We start from the raw sequence: 21,813 nt of genomic DNA on the forward strand, positions 1-21,813 counted from the left end.
CATAGACTCACCACCCCTTCCACGTGTGCAGACACACGCGCATAGACACATCTCACCTGCTCCCCCCCCTCCCCCCCCGCTCTCTTCATTGCTCTCTCTCCGCTACATCAGCAGGTGAAGAGTGCACCCATCTCTCTCCGTCTATCTGTGTGTGTGTGTGTGTGTGTGTGTCGAGACCGGCGCGCGCACCCCATCCGCAGCGCACGCCTCTACGGCGCACCTTCTATTCATCCATCTTCGCTTCACCTTCACAGAGATAGAGACATCGTCGTTGTTCAAGAAGCCAGGCATCGTTTTTCAGTCATCTCTCCGCCACTCCCTCTCCCTCCCGTCTCCACTCCATGGACGCCACATGGCAATCCTCTATCGACCGGACGCTGCGCTCCACGGAGGCGACGCTTGAGCAGCTGCAGCATCGTCGTGACAGCTACGATCGCGCAAAGCGCCGAGTCGACGACTACCTTGGTGCGACACCGAACCGCCACGACGGCCAACCCGCTCTAGATGTGTTCGATCATGATTTGAGTCTACCACCGCCCTTGCCACAGCACCTCCGTTACCGTGCCGCGCGCGTGGCAGGCCCGTCTCCGCCAACGCCGACCTCACTGGATCCATCGACCCCCGCGCGGCGGTCACGCTTGCTGTCGTCGGCAGCCGGCTGCGCGAATCCGCGGCCAACTGGCCCGTCGTCGTCACCGCTACAGCTCGTACATGCGCAGGTGCGAGGCGCGCTGTTGGAACTGGAGCTGGAGAAGGCGAAGCGGGCCGACAGCGTCCGTGCGCTGGCTCACCGCACCACCGCCGAGCTCTCGGAAATGCGCAGTCTCATCACGCGGCTCCAGACGGAGAACGAGGCGCTGACGAAGTCTGTGCGCGCGCTGGAGGGGCGACTCGGGTATGGGGGCAAGTCTGACTGTCAGCACAAGAGCGTAGAAAGCAGTGCAGCCACGGCTGCGGATGGCGCGACCTCCATATCCGTGTCTGGTGCATTTGCCCGGCCAACGCATGACGCAACGATGCCTGCCGGTGCCGCGGCGTCGCTCGCGGCCCGCGTGGAAGCACTCGAGGCAGGCCTCGCGCGGCAGCAGCAGCAGGCAGAGGACCGGCAGACACACGTGGCAAGCGTGCTGCGCGAGCTGGTAAAGGCGGAGGTGGGCTCCGAGGTGTCGCAGGTGCGCGCGTTGGCACGGGAAACAGCCCGCGATAGCGCGGAAAACTTGCTGAAGCTGCGGCTCTCTGCCCTGCAGTCAAGCACCCAAGCGGATCTCCAGAAGGCGCTGCATATCGCATCGGCAAGCGAAACCGTGGCCCAGCATGCACAGCAGCAGTGCCGCGAAGCAGAGCAACGACTATCCTCCCACATCCACAAGCTACAGGCACAGTTGTCAGAGTGGCAACGCACGTATAGCAGCGATGCGTCTGGCAGTGCCGCCGTCGCTGCGTTGGTGTCAAGTCAGCAGGAGCAGGAGCGTATTGCCACGGTGGATCGCCGCATTGCTGAGCAGCTGCGCGGCGTGCAAAGGCAGCTGCAGGAGTACCGTGCCGACGTTGAGGCGCAAGTGGACCGGCTGGCACAGCAGCACAAAGTACTCTGCGGCGTGGTGCAAGGGAAGGCGGATGCAGGTGAGTTGCTCGCGGTGCGCGAGCAAGTAGAGGAGCAGGAGAGAGGTGGCAGCAGCGAGTGGATGTCGCGTGATCAGGTGACCGCTCTGCTGCGGACGCAGCTGCAGCCCCTCCACGATGAAGTGCGCAAGGCACAGACCATGGCGCAAGAGAACCTTGGCGGCGCAGATGCGTGGCGACAGCAAGCTGCGATGCGCTTGGCGGCAGTCGAAGCCAGCATGAAGGCGCAATCAGTGGAAACGCCGCAGGATCAGCAATGGCAAAGCTGCGCGCGTGACATACAGCAGTTGCGGACAGACATGAGCAGCGTCCAGCCCCGCGTCGCAGAGGCAGTGCAACAAGCCAAGGCGGAGCTGGCGGATGTCTGGGATGCCAAGGTGAGGCTACTGGAGGAGCGCACGCAGCAGATGCACCGAGAACGTCAGCAGCAGACCGACACACAGCTCCGCCAGCTGCAGCAGACACTGGCGGAACAGCAGGAGGCGCTGCAGCGAGCTCGCGTGGTAGGGGAGTCCGCGGATGAGCGTCTACGGCGGACGGAGGCGGCACTCGCTTCGGTTGAGGCAACCCTGCCACCCGCGGTGGAAGGCGTTCGGGCCAGGTGCGAGGCGCTGCAGGGACTCATTCAGCAGACGTGCGTACTTCCGCTGACCCGGGTGCAGCAGGACATCGAGGAAGCGCAGCGCAAGCTGCAGACGGCGGAGGAAGACCGGATACGGCTGAACAGCAGCTGGGCGCAGCAGCTGGCGGAAGCGAGGCAGTACCACGAAGAACGCGCCCGGCACACCCGGGAGGTGCTCGAGCAGCGGCTCACTCACCACAAAGAGCTCTTTGAGGAACTCAGGACACAACAGACCCTGCAGCGGCGTGCCGCGGAGGAGCAGCATCAGCAACTCATGGACCGTGTCCGGCAAGTTCAACAGCAACAGTATAGGGCGTCGAACGTGGTGGCGCTGACGCCTGTGCGCGAGCCGCCTGCAGAGGGGGGGAGCATTCCTGCGCTGGCGACAGCGGCGCCGATCACCATGGTCGGCACTTCAGGCCCGGAGGAGGGCCAGCACAGCCTGCAACTGCTAGCCAGCCGCCTTCAGGTTCTCGACAACCGCCTCGAGGCAGTGGAGGAGACGTGCGCTAAGGTGCCCTTCACTATCGCTGACGCAATAACGTCGGTCACAAAACGTCTGGAAGGGCTGCAGAATCGCATGCACGCCGAGGCAGACGACGAGAGGAAGCGGCACGATACGCTAAAGCATGACATGGAACTGCAGCTGGGTGCGGTGTCGAGGACGTGTTCCGAAATGGCAGCGTCCATCGACGCCCAGTCGGCACGCACGGCGCGTCAAGTGGAAGAGCTCCTTTCCCCGCTGCAACTTATCACGCACCTTGCAGCCAACGAGTCGTGTCTTCAGCACCTCGCGCGTCGTCTGCGAGACCACCTGGAGTTGGCGCCCGAGAACACAGCTGCTTTGGCTGACGTGCGAGCTCACTTTGTGGGACAGGCAAAGACGCTGGAGGTGTTGCAGGCATCGATGCAAGACACGCAGCAGAGGCTCACCGAGCTCAGTGAGATGCGCCTTGCAGATCAAACGCCTGCCGCCGTTCCTCCTTCAAGCTCAGAGATGGAGTCTGCTGCGGCTGCACGAGAGGAGATGCTAAATGTCGTTCGGAGCCTACAGATAGCGCTTGAGGAGCAGCGTGAGCGTCAGGAGGACCTCGAAAAAGGCCTGCGTCACGTCACGGCGCAGCAGCTCACCACCATCACCACGGAGCTGGCTGAGCTCAAGAGGGAAACAGACAGCGTCCCGCTGGAGCTCGCCAAGCTTGCCGAAAAGTGCAGCGCCCTCCAATCGGTGCAGCGGCAGCAGCTGCCGACGCTGCAGACGTACGTGCAGGATGTCGTCGATGTGGTCGAGTCGAACCAGTCGGCGCAGCTGGACCCGATCCAGCGGCGGCTGCGTGCCGTCGAGGATCGCCACAAACATCTGCAGGCGCGAGTGGAGGAGGTCAGCGCAAGCCACGAGGCGGATGCGACGCAGAAGGTGCAAGATCTGCACAGGAAGTTGGACCAGCAGCAGATGGTGTACAAAGCTGTTGAGGAGCAGCTGGCAGGTTTGCGCAACGACGTGGCAGCCACACGTGCGGACGTCGACTCTCTGACGCAGCGCATGGCTGCCACAGAGCAGGTGGGGGAGCGCGCGACAGACCTGCACATCGTCGCGTCACTCGCCAACGCTGACGAAACCGCCGCAGCGGAAACGGACGAAGCGCTCGTGGTACCCGATGCTGTGGCGGAGCTGCGCTTGTACATGGAGGACATCGATAAACGGCTCGCCCAACTGGAGGAGCAGGCGCACAGCTCGGTGTCTGTGACGGCAGAGATGTTGGGGGCGTTTCGCGATCAACTACAACATGTCGTTGGCCGCTTTGCGGCAGCCGCCGCGCAGTTTACCGGAAGTGCCGAGGGCAACGGAGCGAGCGAGGCGGAGAAGGGTGATGCCGCAGCGACGGAGGCAGCGGTGGCGGCCACGAAAGGCGTTTCTTGCTCCATACAGCCACCCATACACAGCCTTGAGGACGTTCTCTTATTCCTTCTTCACCAACTCCACCAGTTTCAGCACGCGCTGCGGCAGCTGCAGTCGAACACAGTGGATACGCTGGAGATACTCGAACAACATGAGGAGAGTGTCGCGCCGCTACCAATGCTCCAGCACACTGTCGATGTGATGGCCGCCACCCTTCTGCCACTCGCGGAGCGGCTCGGTGTGGACGCTGCTGCCGTCCGCGCTGTCTCGGCGCAGCCGCAGCACCGCCACCATCACCATGTCTCGCTATTCCCGCCCTCGCGCAGCAGCAGCAGTAGCGGCAGCAGTGCGCCTGAGAAGTGTGAGTGGGTCCGAGGGTGACCACCTGGCCACGTTTAGAGCGAAGAGAGCGGGAGGGAGGGTGGGGTAGCTGGTGGCGTGGAGATGCTGCAATGGGTGCCAATGCCTTGATCTTTCCTCCCACTCAGTTCGCTTTCCTGGCTCGCTAGCTCTTCACCGATGCGCTCTCCCTCGTGTGCTTGGGTTGTCTACATGTTCGTGTGCATGTGTTTCGCTTGGAAAGGCAGTCGCCATGAAATCCTTATCTCCCTTTCGTAACTTCTCTCTGTCTCCCAGCGCTGCAAAGTCCTGTAGCGGCACCGTTGACTGGACCCCTCAGACACGCTTGCGCACGACGTCACCTATCCGTGACCACGTCGATGCCGACTAGAGAAACGTCGCTTATTCCACATCCTCACGACCCCCCTCGACCTTCTCGGTGCCCTCCATCTTGATTCTCCTCTTTTCAAACAACACCGCCGGCTGCTTTACACCACAAAGGCCCTAATTCTGCGCAGCATCTACGCACGCAAGTCATCGTCGTCTCTGGCACTGAAGGACGCTGCCGACAACCCGCACTGCGCCCTGTACATTCCGCTCTATTCCTTTATCGAAGACACGTGTTCACGAAGATGACGGCGTCCTCCGTCGAACTAGAGCAGCTGAAGCGACAGCTTATCGAGAGGTACGAAGAGCAGATCAACGAGCAGCTCGGTTGCCGCGCCGCCGCCGCCGGTGATGACTCTGCGCCAACGCCCTCTTCCACGCCCGCATACCTTTATCAGCAGCTTCTCTGCCTGCGCGCCGGTCGCGCGTACGGGGTCGGGGTGCCGACGAACGCCTCGGAGAGGGTGCAGCTGCTAGCGGAGAGCCAGCCGCCGCCTGAGGTGATGATCATGCGACGACTGCACAAAGCCCAGGAGGAGAGCATTCGCCTGCTAGCCGTTCGCACTGCCGCGACAGCAAGAAAGTCCGCTGAGCACGATGCAGCAGTGGCACCTTCCGTGGATGATGCGACCGCCGCTGTTGGAGCACGTGAAGAAGTCTCAACCAAGCCCTTTACCGCAGAGGAACGGATGAAGTTGCTGTCACAGATTGCGGCGGGTAGCGCATCACCGCCCCTTTCCAAATCGGCTCCATCGAAACCTGCCCCTGCCGCTGCCACCTCCGCTGATGGTGTCGCTGCTTGCGACGAGTGTGTTGCCGAGGCTTGTGAGAATCGGAGTGAGGCTGAGAACAAGGAAGAAGAGCGAGAAGCGGCGGAAGAGAGGGAAGAGGCACCTGCCAAGCTCGCGGCATGACAGCACCATCGATGGTGTGCGACTGAGAAGGTTGCTGCGTTGTTTTTTGTTTGTTTTTCACCTTGTCCCGGCGATGGTGTGTGCCACCGCCTCTCGTATCCTTCTGGTTGCCGCCCCTGAAGCGTTGCTCGTGACACGTACTCCTTTTTGTTGTTGTTGTTTTTCCGCTTCTCTTCAGCAGCGTCTCCTCCCCTCTTCATGCATTCCTGTCGCACGGCGCTGGTGTGCATGTGGGTGTATCGGTGCTGGAGGCACGGATGTATCTTAGTTGGAACGCGATGTTCTTTAGTGCTATTACTGCTGTCTTCTTTTGTTTTTGTGAGGAAGGGTAGAGTGGGAGGGGGAGGGGGGAGGGGCGTTGTACCCGGCACTGCCTGCCTGCAACACCACCTCTCATTCCCTCCGTCTTCCCGCCCTTGGAGATGAGGGTGGATGGGTGCGGGGGGAGGGGGACGTTCGTGGCACCCCTTTTTTTGGCACTAACAAGATGGGTGCAACGACATGGTTGCTTTCGCAGCGACAGACAGGACGTGCAGTGGATACCTATACCGACCTGCTCGGAAACGTCCCTTCCTCTAGTGCCAATGGGGGTGGGTGACTGTGTGTACGTACGCGCCTTCGTTTCTTTTTGTGTTTGCTTGTTTTCTTCAGCGAGAGCTGGGCCAAGGGCCAACGGAAAAGAAGAAAACAAAATCGAAAATAACAGAACCGTCTCTCCGCTGTTGCCGTGCGCACTTCCGCAGGGCGTGCACGGTTGTCGAGAGGGCGACGAGGCGTCTCATCGCTGCTGTCCTATATATATATATGTGTGTGTGTGTGTGTGTGTGTGGCATGTCTGCATGCTGCCACTATTCGCTCTCCTTGTGTAGCTGTCACAACTTTCTTCTCCGAATCCTCTTGCTCCACTACCATCATCCCCGTGATGCACACACCCTCACCCCTCGTACGTATATCTTCGTCAGCCACACTGAAATTGGTTCGTTAGGAGACGACAGCACCTTGGCCCATAGGTAATTAGGCATACACCTTCAAATACATACATACACCTGCACGTGTGTTCTTATAAAGTCAACAACAACAGCAGCAGCAGCAGTACGAAAACGGAAACGCACACGCACGTCTTGCGCGCGTTCCTCTCACATCCGCCAGTCCTTCTCCTGCCGATTTTTGTTGTTGTTTTTCGCTTCTTCCTTTCGTTCCTCTCCTTCGACTTCCTTTGCTCTCTGCTGCCCGCTCACGCAACAACCGTTTTCCCATTTTGTTCCCCCTCCCCACCACCACCACCTTGCTCGTCCTTCGGCTCCTCTGCTCTCGTCCCTCGATCGCCACCCCAACATCACTCGATCGCGTTCACAGTAGCGCGTGCCTGCGTGCCCTTTGCTTACGCGTTGCTCCCTTCTTCCGTTGCGGTCGACTTGCGTTTTCTTTTCTTTTGTATGGTTGTTTGTTTGGTTTCGTTCGCGCCCATCTCCCTCACTTCCTTTTCTGTTTGGGTGCGTATCCTGCGCGTGCACTCGTAGAGGTCTTTTTGTTTGGGGGGAGGGGCGCGCGCCCTTGTTCCGTCGCCGCTGCCAGGGACCTGCACACCGTATTCCTTGCGCCTTCTGTGCGTGGGGGTGTGCGCACGTGACAGCCCGATCTGGGGACTTCATCCACCGTAGCGACCCATCAACTGTGCCCGCTTCACAGAACAATGGGCCAGCCGAACACGAAAGACTCGAAGCGGCGCCGCGTAGGCCTGCCCAGCAGGAGTGTCAGCGGCGCCAACCGGCCCACCTGCGTCCGGCCGACGGCGGTCAGCGACAGCGTGCTGCAGCAGGCCGGCGCAACGACCGTAGCCACGCGCCACTCCGACCCCAGCAGCGCGCACAGCATGAGCCGAAGCTCGCTGCCGCGCCTGCCGTCGGGATCCGTCGGCGCTACTGGCGGCATGACCGGCAACGTGCCCGCCACCACCTTCCCCATTGTGCTGCGCTACCAGGACCAGGATGTGCGTACGCTAATCGAGTCGAGGAAGCCTGTGTACGTTGCTGTGGAGGCAATGAACTGGCAGCCGCTGCCCATGACACCGAGCGCGGACTCCTTTTACGCGCTGCTTGAGCTCCCGCCTGGCAACCACAACTACCGCTTCCTTGTCAATGGGATGGAGGTAGTGGATAGCACGCAGCTGCTGACACCGGGGATGGCTTCGTCAGACGTGCCTGTCCCCCCGCAGACACTGCAGACACCCGTCGGTTTAGCAGTGACGCAGCCTCTGCCGAAGCCAGTTCCGGCGCGTGACGGCAAGCCGGCGAACACTATCTTCCTAAACGACGTGCTGCTGACGACAAAGGAAGACGACGACATCATGGACAATGGGGAGGGTTGGGGCCAGGAACCGATCATGTTCGAGGAGTCCCGCAAGTACCCGCCGATTGTCCCACTGCACCTGCGGTACACCCCTCTCAATACCCCGCCCACGCTCGTGCGCTGCTCCCGCGACGGTCGCATGGCGGTTATGGACGCTGGCGCAGAGCACAGCTCCCGCGTGCCGCCGGAGCACCTGCCCCTGCCGCTTAGCGTCACGATCAACCACGTGTATTTCCAGCGCCGCGAGGACCACGCCGTCATGGGCGTAACGACGCGCTACTGCAACAAGTACACAACGGTGGTGTACTACTCGCACCTGCCAGCGAACCCGGTCGATCCCTTGGAGTCACTGAAGGCGTAGCTGGTGAAGCTCATGAAAGAGGATAAAAAGAGGAGTGGGGGAGTCGATGCCCCGGATATGGGTCAGTGGACGGGTAGGTGGGAGGGTGCGCGCTCAACATCGGGAGAGCCCTCTCGCACCGTGCGTGCTTTTATATGGTTGCTGTTGTTCTCTTGTTGTCTTGTCAGTTGGCCTCCGCAGCCGTGCGGGCTCAGCTCGTCGGTATTTTGTGTTTTGTCTCTTTCTCGTCTTCATCGTTATGTGTCTGTCATGACTTCCGTGACGGGCGAGAAAGTGGGGAAGGGGTGAGCGGATGGCCTCTCCCCCTGCCCCTCGCCCCCCCCCCTTCCGCCTCCCCTCCTTTCCCTTTATTCCTTTCTGCCTCCCTCCCTCCCTCTTACTCCACGCCACTCTCCAAAATCCCGTTGTTTGATTGGGAGCAGAAGGAGAGGCGATGCTTACCAACGCGCACACACGCATGCGCTAGCATGAGAAGGCAGCCGGCACCGGAACCAGCATAGCCCACACAAATACACGGTGCCGGTAAGAAAGGCGGCGGATACAGAGGTACAGCACAGCTGGGAGGGGTGCGCCGTCTAGGAGGCGTGAAGCGGGCGCACGAGATTTACGGAACGACGCGCTCCCCCCCTCCTGCCTTCGGTGTGTCAGCTCTCCCTGCCGGGTGCTCGGTGAACGCGGTGCAAGCATGGACGGTGCTGGAGAGCTCGACAGCAGTTTTACATGGGCTAACCGATGGACGGATAGAGACAGTAAGGTGAGCAAACAATAAAAAGAAACACAACACACACGAATGCTTTGTGGATGCTTCTCAGTACTTTGTATCCACCACCACCGCCCTTCGCCGCGTGCTGCTCCTCCCTCACCCTGTGGCGACTCTGCGTGCCTTTTCACCTATCCCCCACCTCCCGCTCCTCTTCCACATTGGTGCACTCGTGCAACGGCAGGAAGTGTTTCTTTTTCGCTGACAGACACACACGCGAGCACAGACCTTTGCTCCCGTACGCACGTGCAGCACCCGCAGAACGAAAGAAGGAACAACAGATGAAGGCACAGCTCGTGCTTGTCATCGTGGCAGCAGGAGCGGTGCTGTCGTGCTGTCTTTCTGGCCTCGTCGCCGCCACCAGCGACGCAGGCAGTAGCATCAGCATCCCTGCTGCCGCACGGCCCTTCTCCGCCCTCGCAGCCCGGGCACGCCACACCGCTGAAGACGCGCTAGCCCCTATCGCAGCCAAAGTGCTTCCCTGCGTTCCACCTCCAGTGCTCGAGCTGGCGCCCATTTTCGCTCATGGTGCGGCGTCGCTCGTTATGGTCGGCCGTGGTGTGCGCACGCCGCCACCGGCAGTCAGCGGCGCGAAGGGCAATGAGGTGCTGCAGCACACGACGGCGAAGTTCGTCTACGCCGCTGGCGCTATCGTCGCGGAGCTCGCGCTACTCAAGCTGGTCTACCGTGAGCCTTATCGCAATCAGCGCAAAAACCATGTCAACCGCTTCTTCGCCACAGCGGCCGGCTTCTTCCTCCTTGTGCTGCTCACCGCTCTTCCGAATGACCTGATTGACACGAGTCTCGTGTGCGTCTTCTACTTTAAGCTGTCGAGCCAGGTTTACACGCCGGCGGTAGTGTGCGGGCAACTGCTGAGCGTCTATCTGGCAGCTCTCCTGCCGGCGCTGCCACCTCTCTCGGCTGCTTACACAGCCTTTCTGGGTTACTGGGCTGACAGCTTCACGGACGGTCTCTCTGCCGCGCAAGTTCGAGAAGCATGGACAGAGCTCATCTTGGCCCTAGTGGTAATGGGTGCTTTTGCGTTCTCCGTCTCCGCCCGCCGCGGCGCCGGTGCTGCGCTGCCGTCGTCGCCACAGGAATCGGAGAGCGATGGCGACGACTACTACGCTGAATAGGGGAACAGCGAGTTGAAGAGATGTAGCACACGCCCTCGCCTGGGTTGCGAGCACGCTCACAGCAATGAGTGGGTATGTCATCGCGTATGCGCATTATCACAAATCACCGCGGTGTCGGCGTCTCTGTGGGCTGGAGAGCACGCCTGCGTGTGTGTGTCTGTGTGTGTGTGGGGGGGGGGTGCATTCGTGGGGGGATGTACTTTTCCGCTACTTTCGACCCACAACCCGCACGCCCCGCGAGGTGTGCGCTTCAGTAGCAAATTGTATCCTTTTCTGTTCCGTGGCGCTGTCCTCCGTCTGTGGGTGGAACAAAAAAGTGCTCTCGCTTGCGTGGAAGTGAGCACAGTCTCCCCTCCCTCTCTAGCCTGCGCGTACGTAGGTAGGCCTCGGTGGAAGGGGCAGCACTTGCACATGTGTCTTGCTGGCAATCCGCTCCGTGCCACTCGGCCGGTCTGCGGTATCTCACCCGTGCTCATCAGTCTCTCCCCTCTTCGTGTACACCCCTTTCCGTCTCTTCAGCTGGCACCTACACACGCGCAACCTCTCAGAAAAGGAACGCAGCGCATCATCACTCGGCGCCCTGGCATATCAACAAACCATCTGCAACCCCACCCCCACACCTCCGCCCCACAGACATCCCTTCTTGTCCGGTTCCGTGCGCAGCCGTGCAAGCACGGACACACCATCACCCCTACCCCCTACCTACGCTATTATGCCCATGAACAAGCCCGCCTTCACCACAAATGAAGCCCGCGTGGAGCGACTGCAGGCGAACTACGACGAGGGGCTGCTACGCGAGAGCATGCCATCGGCCGAACGCGAGAAGCGCGACCTGCACCTCCTCTATGTGTCCCACGATAAGCTGATGTTCATGTTTCAGAACGCCATGGAGGGCTACAGCAGGAGTTTGAAGAACCAGAAGATGAAGGAGTACAACGAGGCTTATATCAAAACCACCTCGCTGCCGTCCAAGGACCACAGCTGCAAGTCGCGCTTCCCCTTCCTATAAAAATGGATATAGCACACAAAAACAAGGCGCAAGGGACAGTGCCATCGGGAGCTGTAGCAGAGGTATCTCTTGTGGGTTGAATGGGATGTCGGGGGCGGACGAACATGCGCAAGAGATGGAAGGTCAGGTATGCTGCACGTATCGCGTGGGAGAGAGGTGCGCACGTCACAAAGATGGAGTCGAACGTGGATGCAGTGCGCTGTAGGTCCACGTCACTTCTCGCCCCCCCCCCCACACACACACGCACACAACCACCACAACCACCACAACCACTGCAACGCACACACCACAGGCGCACTCCAGCGTCCTTTTCTTCCTCCATGTCGGCCATTACCGCGGTGCGCAAGAGCCACAAAAGCCTCGACAAGCATGCCCCTCTCCCCTCTCGCTGTGGCTTCCGTTCATCCCCGCTCCTCGCCCTCTGCGCCCAGCGTGTAATGCCGCGCGCGCGCGTACGCTGTGCCTAATGGTGAAGACGCAGGAGGAATGAAAAGGACATCATCTATGTTGATGGCACTCAACCCCGCCCACCGCTGCTTCGTGTCTAGCCGAGGCCTCTTCGCGCGCTTCGCGGTGGTGGCACGTTATATATCTTTCTGTGTTGTATGTATGGGCTACGGGTGGCTCGTCAGCATCCGCGTCAGGAATCCATCAGCGTGGTCGGGGAGGGGTGACAAAAGGACCGAAAGAGAAAAGGTATAATGCGCCTGTGGTGCATCAGCACATTATCATACGTGTGTGTGTGTGTGTGTGGTCCGTGGAGGTGGGAGTCACCTCTTCACGCTCCTACGGCGGCTCTTCGCAAACTGTGGGGGTTTTTCCTCGTTCCTTTTCTGTCGGCGCATGTGCGGGTGTCCGTTCTTTGCGGTGCTTCGCTGGAGCCGTGAGTAGTGCGGCGTGTCGCCGAGGCTGGGGCGACAAGGTAAAAGAGCGCACCCGCATGTGCGTGTTTGAGAGAGAAAACAGAGAAGGCACATGGAAAAGGTCGGAATGGGCGCGATCGAGGCAACGAATCCGCAAACCACAAGGCGGGACATAAGCTCGAATACCGCATCTGCAGAGCCGCCATCCAGGCGCTACGCATCATTCACCTCCACGCGCAACGTCCTCACTGCAGACAGGTTTCCATGCGTAGGTGTGCGTGTGCATGTGTGTGTGTGTGTGCGCGCGCGGGGTGCTGCTGTCCTTTCCTCCGTGCTCATTGATGCTTTCAGGACTGCGCTGATGTGGCGCAGATACGGTCTTCTCGACGAGATCGGCCTTTGCCCCTGCCACCCGCCCCCCTCCTTTCATTCCTTCTCTTAGCTGTCTGCCTCTCTCACGCATTCTCTCGAGCGCGCGCCGTCTTTTCTGTTCACTCTTTGTCCCTGGAGGACATCTTCCGGTGGCGCAGAGGGCTGTCACTGTCCATTGCTTGAAAGCGAAGAAGCGCTGCCCCGTACAGCTCTCTCGTGCTGAGTGATGGAACCCCTGCAAGCCTCCCTCCCTCCCCCCCCCTCATGTCCATCTCTCTCAGCTCTGCGACCACAAGATGTGGCTGGCTCACTAGTCGCGAGCTATCGTAGATTTGTAATCACGTGTCTGTGTGACGGTGTGCTCCCTCCGTCTGCCCTTGTCCGCTGCTCGCGCGTGTGTGCTCGCATGCCTCTCTCACTCTCCTGCACTCGGCGGCAGATAACTTGCACCTCACCAAAACAGCAAAGCTGAAGACACCTTTGAGGTGAGCAGTACGCCTCCCTCCCCCTTTCCGTGACTGCCTTGTGAGTGTGTACGTGTGCGTGTGCATGTGTGTGTGTGTGTGTGTTCTAAGTGCGGCACCCATGGCCTCATTTTGTTTGTTTCCGATGCAACGCCTGAGGACAGCTATTCCCGTCGTCCTATTCCTCGATCGCCTGCTCTCCCGCTCTCCTCACCACCATCACCTCTGACGCACCCGCGCGGCTCACTGACGCTTAAGCTATTTTTCTTCATTATCGCCACCTACCCGCCCGCCCGCCACTTTCCTTCACGCGATGCGTGAAACGGCAGCCGCCACCGAAATAAGAAGAAAACGAGGTGCAACGCTTTAGGAAGGGGAGTGGCGGCCACTGGAGAGTGCAGTGGGGAGGTGAACGCACGAAACGAGGGAAGACACTCGTTGCACGTTGATCTGTGAGCGAGTGCGCGTGTGTCGGCGACTTTTTGGTGCTCCTCGTTCCTTCCGAGAAGCTCGCCAGAGCTCGTGAATTCCTGTCACAGGCGCACTGGCGCACACAGCTGCCGATCGGACCCACTTCACCGCTAAAACGAGCAAGTGCGACGGTACGGGGAACCACGCACACACACCAGGCCAGCCGATGCCCTCGTACGAGAGCCGGCACATGCTGCGAGTGCTCGACTCGCCGGAGGTGCTGGCCAAGTCCTTCATTGGCTACTGCAAGCGCCATCGCGTGACAACCCGTGGGTGGTGCCGTATCGGCTACGTGCATCGCTCCCCTCCGCAACGTACACACTCCCGCCCTGGCAGCTACCTCCTGCGTGGCCTCATCGCGAATAGGGACATCGCGAAGGATGAAAACGTAGTCATGATGCCCGTCACAGCATGTCTGCATCCCGGCGCTGCTTTCCGCTGTGAACCGTTCTGGAAGTTGCTCGCACCGGAGGTGCAATCGGCTCTGAGTAGCTTGACGTGTGCGTACAACAGCCGCATCGCCGACCGCTCCCTCATCCGGCACAACCAGCTTCTCCTCGCTCTCTACATGACGTACCTCGTGCTACTGCAGAACTACAACGCGGCACACCTGTCGGCAACACCAGGCGGCGACGCTATCGAGTACATCAACTTCATGCCGCGAAATGAAGGAAACTTTGAGCAATTCGCCGCGCACCTCGCAGGGTGGCTAGACGCGCCGGAGATCTGCCGCAGCGCCCAGGCCTCGCTCGCTTCCCACTTCCAGTTGACCCAGGCCGAGGTGCGCCCTGTGATCATTTACGCCCTGTGCATGATCTACAGTCGCATGGTCCCCGTGGACCACCGAGCGTGTTTGCAGTACGCCCTCCAGTTGACGCCGTTGGCCCGCGCTTGGGACGACATCGAGGCCACAGCCGCCCCCGCCGCGCTCCCACCACCGTCATCCTCAGGGAGTGTTGGCGACGGCAGCGTCCGCAGCGGCGGTGCGAACGCCTCGCTTGTGAGAGACCCCATCTCTTTCCTATGCCCCGTGATTGACATGTGCAACCACAGCGACCACGAAAACGTCGCCGTCATGGTGCCCGATCGCGAGACGGCGTCCGTGACAGGGCCGGTCATATGCCTGCGCACCCTCCGCCCGATTGCGAAGGGGGAGGAGCTCACCATGACGTACGGTGCCGCCCCTCACGAACTCAAGCTCATATGGGGAATGCAGGAAATTTTCCCGTAGCCGCCTAGTGGGTAAGGGGGTGAGGGGGGACGGAGGGGGCGTAAGAGCGTTTGTGTGTGTGGGAGGAGGAGAGGGGCCAAAGGTGCTGTAGTGGTGAAGGCGAAGGGTCGATGCACCTAGCCCCCCCCCTCCCCGTCGTCTGCTCCGCTGTTAAAGTGCAAACTCGAGGGATGTTCCTTGTTTTCTGCGTCTGCTTTTCTTTTCAGTGTGTCTATTCGACCACGAGGAAGTCAACAGATGCGCACGCATAACACAACCACAGCTCATCACCTCTATCGCGTCACAGCTACATCCTCGTCCTCTAGGACGAACCGCCCTACCGTCGAACCGGGGCCACGCGTCTGGCGGGCTTTTCTCCCCCCCCCCTTCGTCCCTCATACGCATGCGTGCTGCGCGATCGGCGCCAGACGGTCTTGAGTAGAGACTGCACGCCTTGATTCGGGTGGGCGGCGTCTATCGGAGGGAAAGTAGAGGGTCATTCAAGCGCGCACCGGATGAGCTCGGGGCGGAAACTGGCCAGTCTCAGGTCAGGACCCACTGAGATGCTGCACCCTGCCGCCTGTGTGCCATGCCTCTCCCTCAGTCGCTTCAGGCCGCGGCACCACATAGTGTGGCGTGGAGACGCTCCACCGTGGCATCTGAAGGAACCTATGGTATAATTGGGAGTGCGCTCGCCATGTTTTTGGTATCTGTGCCTCCTCAGCCCACCCGGTCGGATGCAGGCGATGCTGCACGCCGCGCAAGCATGCACTTTTCGGCTGGGTGGTGTGCATCTCTTTGGTCCTTTATCGTCTATCACCCGCGCTCTGCTGGCCTCGCGATGCCTTGCTCGGATGCGATATACCATGCTGGCTGTGCATGACGGCGCCTGCGCGCAGTGCGCGCATTTAAGGATCACGGGGCCTGCTTCAGGAAGATCGTGTTGTCAGGGAGAGGCGTGTCTGGATGGCTTGCCTGCATGTGCCGCGACGGGCGGGACGGTGCCATGAGTCTGTGGCCGCAGGAAGTGAGGGGGGGGCTACCGCCCTTCTCTGCATCCGCACGCCTTTGACAGAGGTGGGTGTGCCAATGTGTGTTTAGTTCTTGATGTGTAGTGAACTGGTACAAGCATCCTCATGGCCGCAAGTCTCTTCGGACCTGCGCCGGCCCAGACCTCCCCGCCGGCACCAGAAGTATCCACAACCGTACCCGAGGGCAGGTTGCAGGTTGCTTGGCTTCCTCACAAAAGTCAGTGGCAGACCCTTGCTTCCACCCTGACGTGGCCAGCATCCTCAGGACTGGAACGCAGGAAGCAAGGACGAAACGAAGCCGCACGACGAAGAGGCCTTCATCCATGACGACATAGAGAGAGCAAGCGAGAGAGAGAGTGTGTGTGTGAGACGCGTATGTCACGCCGACGTGCACGTGTATATGTGTGCGTCTTTGTGTGTGCGTGTGTGCGTGTCCTGGAGTGCTTACTTGAAGCGGCAACGATGTGATGAGACGACACGGAGAGGGAGTGGGCCTCACGCGTGCGGAAGGTGTGCCACAGCACCGCGTGATGTCTTCCCCCCCCCCTCCACCACCCTCAGCCAATTCTCATTCTTCTCTTCCTTTCATCATGATTTTGCCGCCGCGAAACGCAGCTGCATGCTCGGGAGATGCGTGCCACACTCGTCTACCGGCAGGGCACCAGCCGACAGTGGATGCAGCGGCAGTCACAGGATCCGTTTGTAACCAAGGCGCGCCAGGACGGCTACGTCGCGCGCAGCGCGTACAAACTGACACACATAGACGACCGCTTTCACCTCTTCGACCGCCAGCACACACGCATCGCGATAGACCTCGGCTGCAGTCCGGGCGGGTGGTGTCAGGTGATACGTGAGAGGGCCGGCGACCGCTGCTTCCTCCTTGGTGTCGATCTTCTGCCCATCAAGGCGCAGATCCCGGATGCCGTCATTGTGCAGGGAGACTTTACAGACGTTGCCACCCAAGAGAAGCTTGTGAAGTACCTTGCCCATCACAGCGCTACTCTCGGCAGAGGAGATGCAACGACGGCAGTGGCGGCGTCGTCCCCCTCTTGCTTTACCAAAGTGGATGTCGTCACGTCGGACATGTGCCCTAACCGAATGGGCGGTTCCCAAGATCGGCAGCGCATTGCGCAGCTGAACCTGCAAGCCATCAACGTGTGTGCTCCGCTGCTACGCGTTGGCGGGCACTTTGCATGCAAAGTCCTCGGGAGCCGCGCCGCCTACGAGGAGCTGTGGTGCCGCCTGTCCCGACTCTTCCTTACTGTGCACGCGTGTAAGCCGCCCGCGAGCCGCATGCACAGCGATGAGGCTTTCTTGGTGGCGCTGGACAAGCTTTCAACGCCGCGTCCGGCCTCGTCTGCCACCCAAAGCTGCTCCTCGAGAGCGGTCATGGGCACAGCTAGTGGAGACAGCAGCGGTGGGGGTCGTTTCGGCCTAGACGACTGGCCGGGTTTCGGTCGCCCGGAACGGCGCCAGCGGCGGGGATGAGGTGCTACAGCAGAGAGCGAAAGAGGATGGAAGAAAGACTGCTACAAGAGAGCCTGCGCAGTGGCAGCGCGCGTATGCATGTAGTTGTCACCCTGCTGAAAGACCACCTCGCCTCATTATCTGTCTCTTCGCATCCAGTGTTGAAGACAACGTGATCCGTGGGTGAACACAACATGAAAAACGAAGGAGCAATCCAAAATCTGTTTCGGCGTGTGAGCACCCGTTGCATGTCCCACACACATACACTGGCAAGCCGAACGGCTCCACATGTCACGGACACAGATCATGAAGTCTACTTACTTCGTGGGTAGGCGCAGCATGCAGCGCTACGGCTGATTGCGTGGCGTGCGCCTCTTCTCTGACGAGCAGAGGTGCTCGGGCACATACACAGATGCAGGTAAATTCGCACTCGAGCATGCACGCACGAACTCTCCCCCCTTTCCCCCCCCCCCTCCCTCTCTCTCTCTCCCTCCCGCCTCCCTATCTGTCATCCTTGTTTATCACCTTTACGCGGTTGCGTCTCTCGAGCAAAGAAGACCGAAACACGGAACCAAAAGCACACAACCAACCACCAGCGCAAAGCGCCCTCCTCCTCTGCCCCTTCTTCGCTTTCCCCTGCCACCGCATCGCTCACTCGCCGTGACCCCCCGCCATCCCCCTTCTCTTCGACACTGTGTGGCCGCTCCTCTTTTTGTTTTTTCCCCCCCCTCCCCCTCCCCCTCCCCCTGCCCTCGCGCGTTCGCCTTTCCGTCTTCGTCTTCCACGTGGTTTGCTTGTTTCGTCTCTTCACGCTTGTCCCCTACGCAAACGACCACGTACACTCGAACAACTTTTCACCTCTCGTCTCCACCCTTCCCGTTGCTTCTTCCTCGCTGCCTTTTATTCTCCCGTCGCCCTCGCAAGTGCCCCTCCTCTCCCTCTCCCTCTCCCTCTCCCTCTCCCTCTCCCTCTCTCTCTCTCACACACACACCTCCTCTTCGCCTTTCCCCACCACCACCATCACCATCGGACTTCACTGTATCGTGAGGTACAGAGACACCGCAAGCGTGAACGGACTCTCGTGCGGAGGGGAGGGGGAAAGCACCACGACGAAGAAATATACCGGGAAAAGGTGCGACTCATAGTGTGTGAATCACGTGACTGAAGTCCGTCAGTGTTTTCTTTTTCTCTGTCTTTCATCGGGTCCTTGTCTCGAATATAGAGTTCCGTATTACGAGTAATATCGTGCGTTATCGTTGTTTTTCGATCTCTCTCTCTCTTGCACACCCGAAGGGTATATCAACCTCCGTCTCTTCGCCACCCTTCCCCGGCTGCACGTGTACCCCTCGGCTCCTTCGATTCGTTTTCCCCGTTCTCTTGTCGTTTCACGCGTTTTCCTCCCCTCCCCATCCCCTCAGCTCACATTTTTTTTGTTTGTTTCTCTTTCCAGCGCACGTCTCTCTCTCTCTCTCTCTGTGTGTGTGTGTCCCGTTCCGCACACGCCCACGCAGTACTAACCAGACGCCCAGTGCCTATACATACGGCGTTCGTGCGCGCCCACGTGCTTGCGTGTGACCACGGTCTTCCGTGAACACCCGCTCCTTGGCAGAGCTCCATTCTAACTTCGACCAGCTGTAGTATTGGTGGCCTCGGCACCTCCACTTCGGCCATGAGCGACAATCCTCACTCCCTGCATCCGCTGTCGTCGGGCTCGACAAGCCAATCATTGCACTCCTCGACCAAGCCCCCCGCCACCCAGCATGTAGGCGAGTTTAACAGTGTGCGGGACACGAACGTTGTGGAGCCGACGGAGGCAAACCGGACAAAGTCGCACGTCGGCCCCCACCTTGGCTCCCGCATGCGCATCTACGAGTACTCCATCGAGCACAATGACGTCTTCTGGGCCGAAATTGCACGGCGCGACTTCTACTGGAAGACGACCTGGCCGGATGACCAGCACGTCAAGTCGTACAACTTCGACAAATCCAAGGGCCCCATCTTTGTGAAATGGTTCGAGGGCGCCGTGACAAACATCTGCTACAACGCGTTGGACCGCCACCTGCCGGCGCACAAGGATCGCGTGTGCTTTTACTTTGAAGGCAACGACCCGAGTGTGACGGAAAAGGTCACGTACGGCAGCATGTACACGAGGGTGGTGGAGCTGGCGAACGTGCTGAAGCACCAGTACGGTATTACAAAGGGCGACCGCGTTGGCCTGTATCTACCCATGATCCCGTTCGCTGCAGTGGCCATGCTCGCCTGCGCCCGCATCGGTGCTGTCATCACCGTGATCTTCGGCGGTTTCTCGGCTCAAGCGCTCAGCTCACGTCTGAAAGACGCCCAGGCGAAGCTGCTTATCACCGCCGACGCGTCGGCGCGGGGCACAAAGCCGATTCTTCTCAAGGACATGGCAGACGAGGCGCTGAAGGTGTGTGAGGAGGAAGGCATGTCCATCGCGTGCCTCGTATTCGAAAACATGAACCGTCAATTCTGCAAGATGAAGGAAGGCCGCGATACCTGGTACGGCGATGCCTTAGCGCGGCTGACGCCGGAGCAGCACGAGGAGTGCCCGGTGGAGTGGATGGACGCGGAGGATGTGCTGTTCCTGCTCTACACCTCCGGCAGCACCGGGAAACCCAAGGCCATCGTGCACACGACGGCGGGCTACATGGTGTACGCCTCCACCACCTTCATGTACAGCTTCGACTACCACATGGACGACGTGTACTTCTGCACGGCTGATATTGGCTGGATCACAGGCCACAGCTACGTCGTGTATGGTCCGATGATCCACTGCGCCACGTCGGTGCTGTTCGAGGGTGTGGCGAACTACCCCGACTACTCGCGCTGGTGGCAGCTCGTCGAGAAGTACAAGGTGTCCATTCTCTACACCGCGCCCACCGCAATCCGCTCCCTCATGCAGGCCGGCGACGACTACGTCAAGGTGGGCAACCGCAGCACCCTGCGTGTGCTGGGCTCCGTCGGCGAGCCGATCAACGTGGAGGCGTGGAAGTGGCTGCGCGATGTCGGCGGCGAGGGCCACTGCGACGTGTCAGACACGTGGTGGCAGACTGAGACGGGTGGCCACATGATTACACCGATGCCGGGCTGCACCCCCATGAAGCCCGGTAGTGCAACGCTGCCGTTCTTCGGTGTCCAGCCGGTTATTCTCGACCCCATGAAGCTGAATGAGAAGCAGGGCCCAGCGGAGGGCCTGCTCGCCATTCGTGCGCCGTGGCCAGGTATGGCCCGCACCATCTACGGCGACCACGCACGCTTTGAGAAGACCTACTTTGACGTGGACGGGTACTACATGACAGGCGACGGTGCTCGCCGCGACTCGGACGGCTATTACTGGATCACGGGCCGCGTCGATGACGTGCTGAACGTGAGCGGGCACCGCATCGGCACCAGCGAGATCGAGGACGCCGTCAACACCCACCCGGCAGTGGTGGAGAGCGCCGTGGTCGGCTTCCCTCACAACATCAAGGGTGAGGGCATCTACGTCTTCCTTACGTTCCGCCAGGGGACGGAGGTGACGCCCGAGCTGCTGGCGGCGGTAAAGGCGACTGTGCGCAAGGTGATTGGTCCGCTGGCCACACCGGACGTGATGCAGGTGGCTCGCGTCGGACTGCCGAAAACGCGCTCCGGCAAGATTGTGCGCCGCATCCTGCGCAAGGTATCCAGTGGGCAGTACACGGGGCTGGGCGACACCTCGACGCTGGCGAACCCCGACGTTGTTGAGGACCTCATCGCCGAGCACCGGAGGCTGTGCCCTCGCAACTAGAGGCTGTATTAAAACATCGGAGAGCGCGCGCAGGGGCACGCACGCGTGGTTGAAGAAAAAAGGAAAGACAAGCCGCACGGCTCTGCAAGAAAGTCAAGGGGCTGACGTCCGTTCGCCTGGCCTCGCTGTGCCTATTTTTTCCACCATCACCCCTTGGTGAGCTGCCTCTCGCCTTGCAACACAACGTGCACTCCCTTGCGCCTCCCCCTCAGTTACAGAGTGACAGACGCCAGCCCATCCGCTTACTGGCACAGATGCGCGTACGCCTCTCGCGCCTCATCGTTTACAGGCAAGCAGACGCGACGGTCAGCCCAAAGCCGAAGACATACAAAGACGGCAAGCACGGAGATGTGCCATCATCGGCACGCCCAATCTCCATCTCTTTCTCTGCCCTTCCACTTCGTTCGTCTTATTTTCCTCGTCCCTCTTTCCCCTCTGTGATCGGATGGCTTCATCTTTGCCATCGTACAAGAACGTTAGTCACATGCAGTGCTCCTCGCTTCCACCCATGCCTCCCGCCCTTGGCAACCCCTACCCGCCCATCCTCGACTCCTCTGCGCGTCTGTGTCTGTGTTTGTGTGTGTATGTCTCCCCAGCCCACCCTCTCCACCTCTCCACCCCTCTCTTTCTGGCATTCTTCCTCCCCTGCATGACCGGTGCCACGTCGGTCAAAACACAACACGAATATCTCCGCCGTAAAGAAGGTTCGCGTACGGTGCATGTGCGTGTGCGAATCTCTCGGCCGGCG

The 21,813-nt window shown here is 60.2% G+C and overlaps 7 protein-coding genes across 7 annotated transcripts; all 7 read left to right on the forward strand.

Moving 5' to 3' along the window:
• Nucleotides 1–341: 341 nt before the first annotated feature.
• Nucleotides 342–4,526, forward strand: LMJF_23_0480 (conserved hypothetical protein; the record flags this gene model as incomplete). Its single annotated transcript, XM_001683320.1, has 1 exon — nt 342–4,526. The coding sequence occupies one exon, from the start codon at nt 342–344 to the stop codon at nt 4,524–4,526; it is 4,185 nt and encodes a 1,394-aa protein (XP_001683372.1).
• Nucleotides 4,527–7,658: 3,132 nt separating this feature from the next.
• Nucleotides 7,659–8,495, forward strand: LMJF_23_0490 (conserved hypothetical protein; the record flags this gene model as incomplete). The annotated part of the gene is made up of 1 exon (XM_001683321.1): nt 7,659–8,495. The coding sequence occupies one exon, from the start codon at nt 7,659–7,661 to the stop codon at nt 8,493–8,495; it is 837 nt and encodes a 278-aa protein (XP_001683373.1).
• A 1,041-nt stretch (nt 8,496–9,536) lies between these two features.
• LMJF_23_0500 (conserved hypothetical protein) lies at nt 9,537–10,391 on the forward strand (the record flags this gene model as incomplete). Its single annotated transcript, XM_001683322.1, has 1 exon — nt 9,537–10,391. One exon carries the CDS (start codon nt 9,537–9,539, stop codon nt 10,389–10,391), a length of 855 nt encoding a protein of 284 aa, XP_001683374.1.
• A 712-nt stretch (nt 10,392–11,103) lies between these two features.
• LMJF_23_0510 (conserved hypothetical protein) lies at nt 11,104–11,400 on the forward strand (the record flags this gene model as incomplete). The annotated part of the gene is made up of 1 exon (XM_001683323.1): nt 11,104–11,400. One exon carries the CDS (start codon nt 11,104–11,106, stop codon nt 11,398–11,400), a length of 297 nt encoding a protein of 98 aa, XP_001683375.1.
• A 2,336-nt stretch (nt 11,401–13,736) lies between these two features.
• On the forward strand, nt 13,737–14,801 carry LMJF_23_0520 (conserved hypothetical protein; the record flags this gene model as incomplete). Its single annotated transcript, XM_001683324.1, has 1 exon — nt 13,737–14,801. One exon carries the CDS (start codon nt 13,737–13,739, stop codon nt 14,799–14,801), a length of 1,065 nt encoding a protein of 354 aa, XP_001683376.1.
• Nucleotides 14,802–16,441: 1,640 nt separating this feature from the next.
• LMJF_23_0530 (ribosomal RNA methyltransferase-like protein) lies at nt 16,442–17,299 on the forward strand (the record flags this gene model as incomplete). Its single annotated transcript, XM_001683325.1, has 1 exon — nt 16,442–17,299. One exon carries the CDS (start codon nt 16,442–16,444, stop codon nt 17,297–17,299), a length of 858 nt encoding a protein of 285 aa, XP_001683377.1.
• A 1,648-nt stretch (nt 17,300–18,947) lies between these two features.
• On the forward strand, nt 18,948–21,065 carry LMJF_23_0540 (putative acetyl-CoA synthetase; the record flags this gene model as incomplete). The annotated part of the gene is made up of 1 exon (XM_001683326.1): nt 18,948–21,065. One exon carries the CDS (start codon nt 18,948–18,950, stop codon nt 21,063–21,065), a length of 2,118 nt encoding a protein of 705 aa, XP_001683378.1.
• Between the last annotated feature and the right edge of the window lie 748 nt (nt 21,066–21,813).

This window comes from Leishmania major, chromosome 23, assembly GCF_000002725.2.
Source record: "Leishmania major strain Friedlin complete genome, chromosome 23".
Lineage (NCBI taxonomy): Eukaryota > Euglenozoa > Kinetoplastea > Trypanosomatida > Trypanosomatidae > Leishmania > Leishmania major.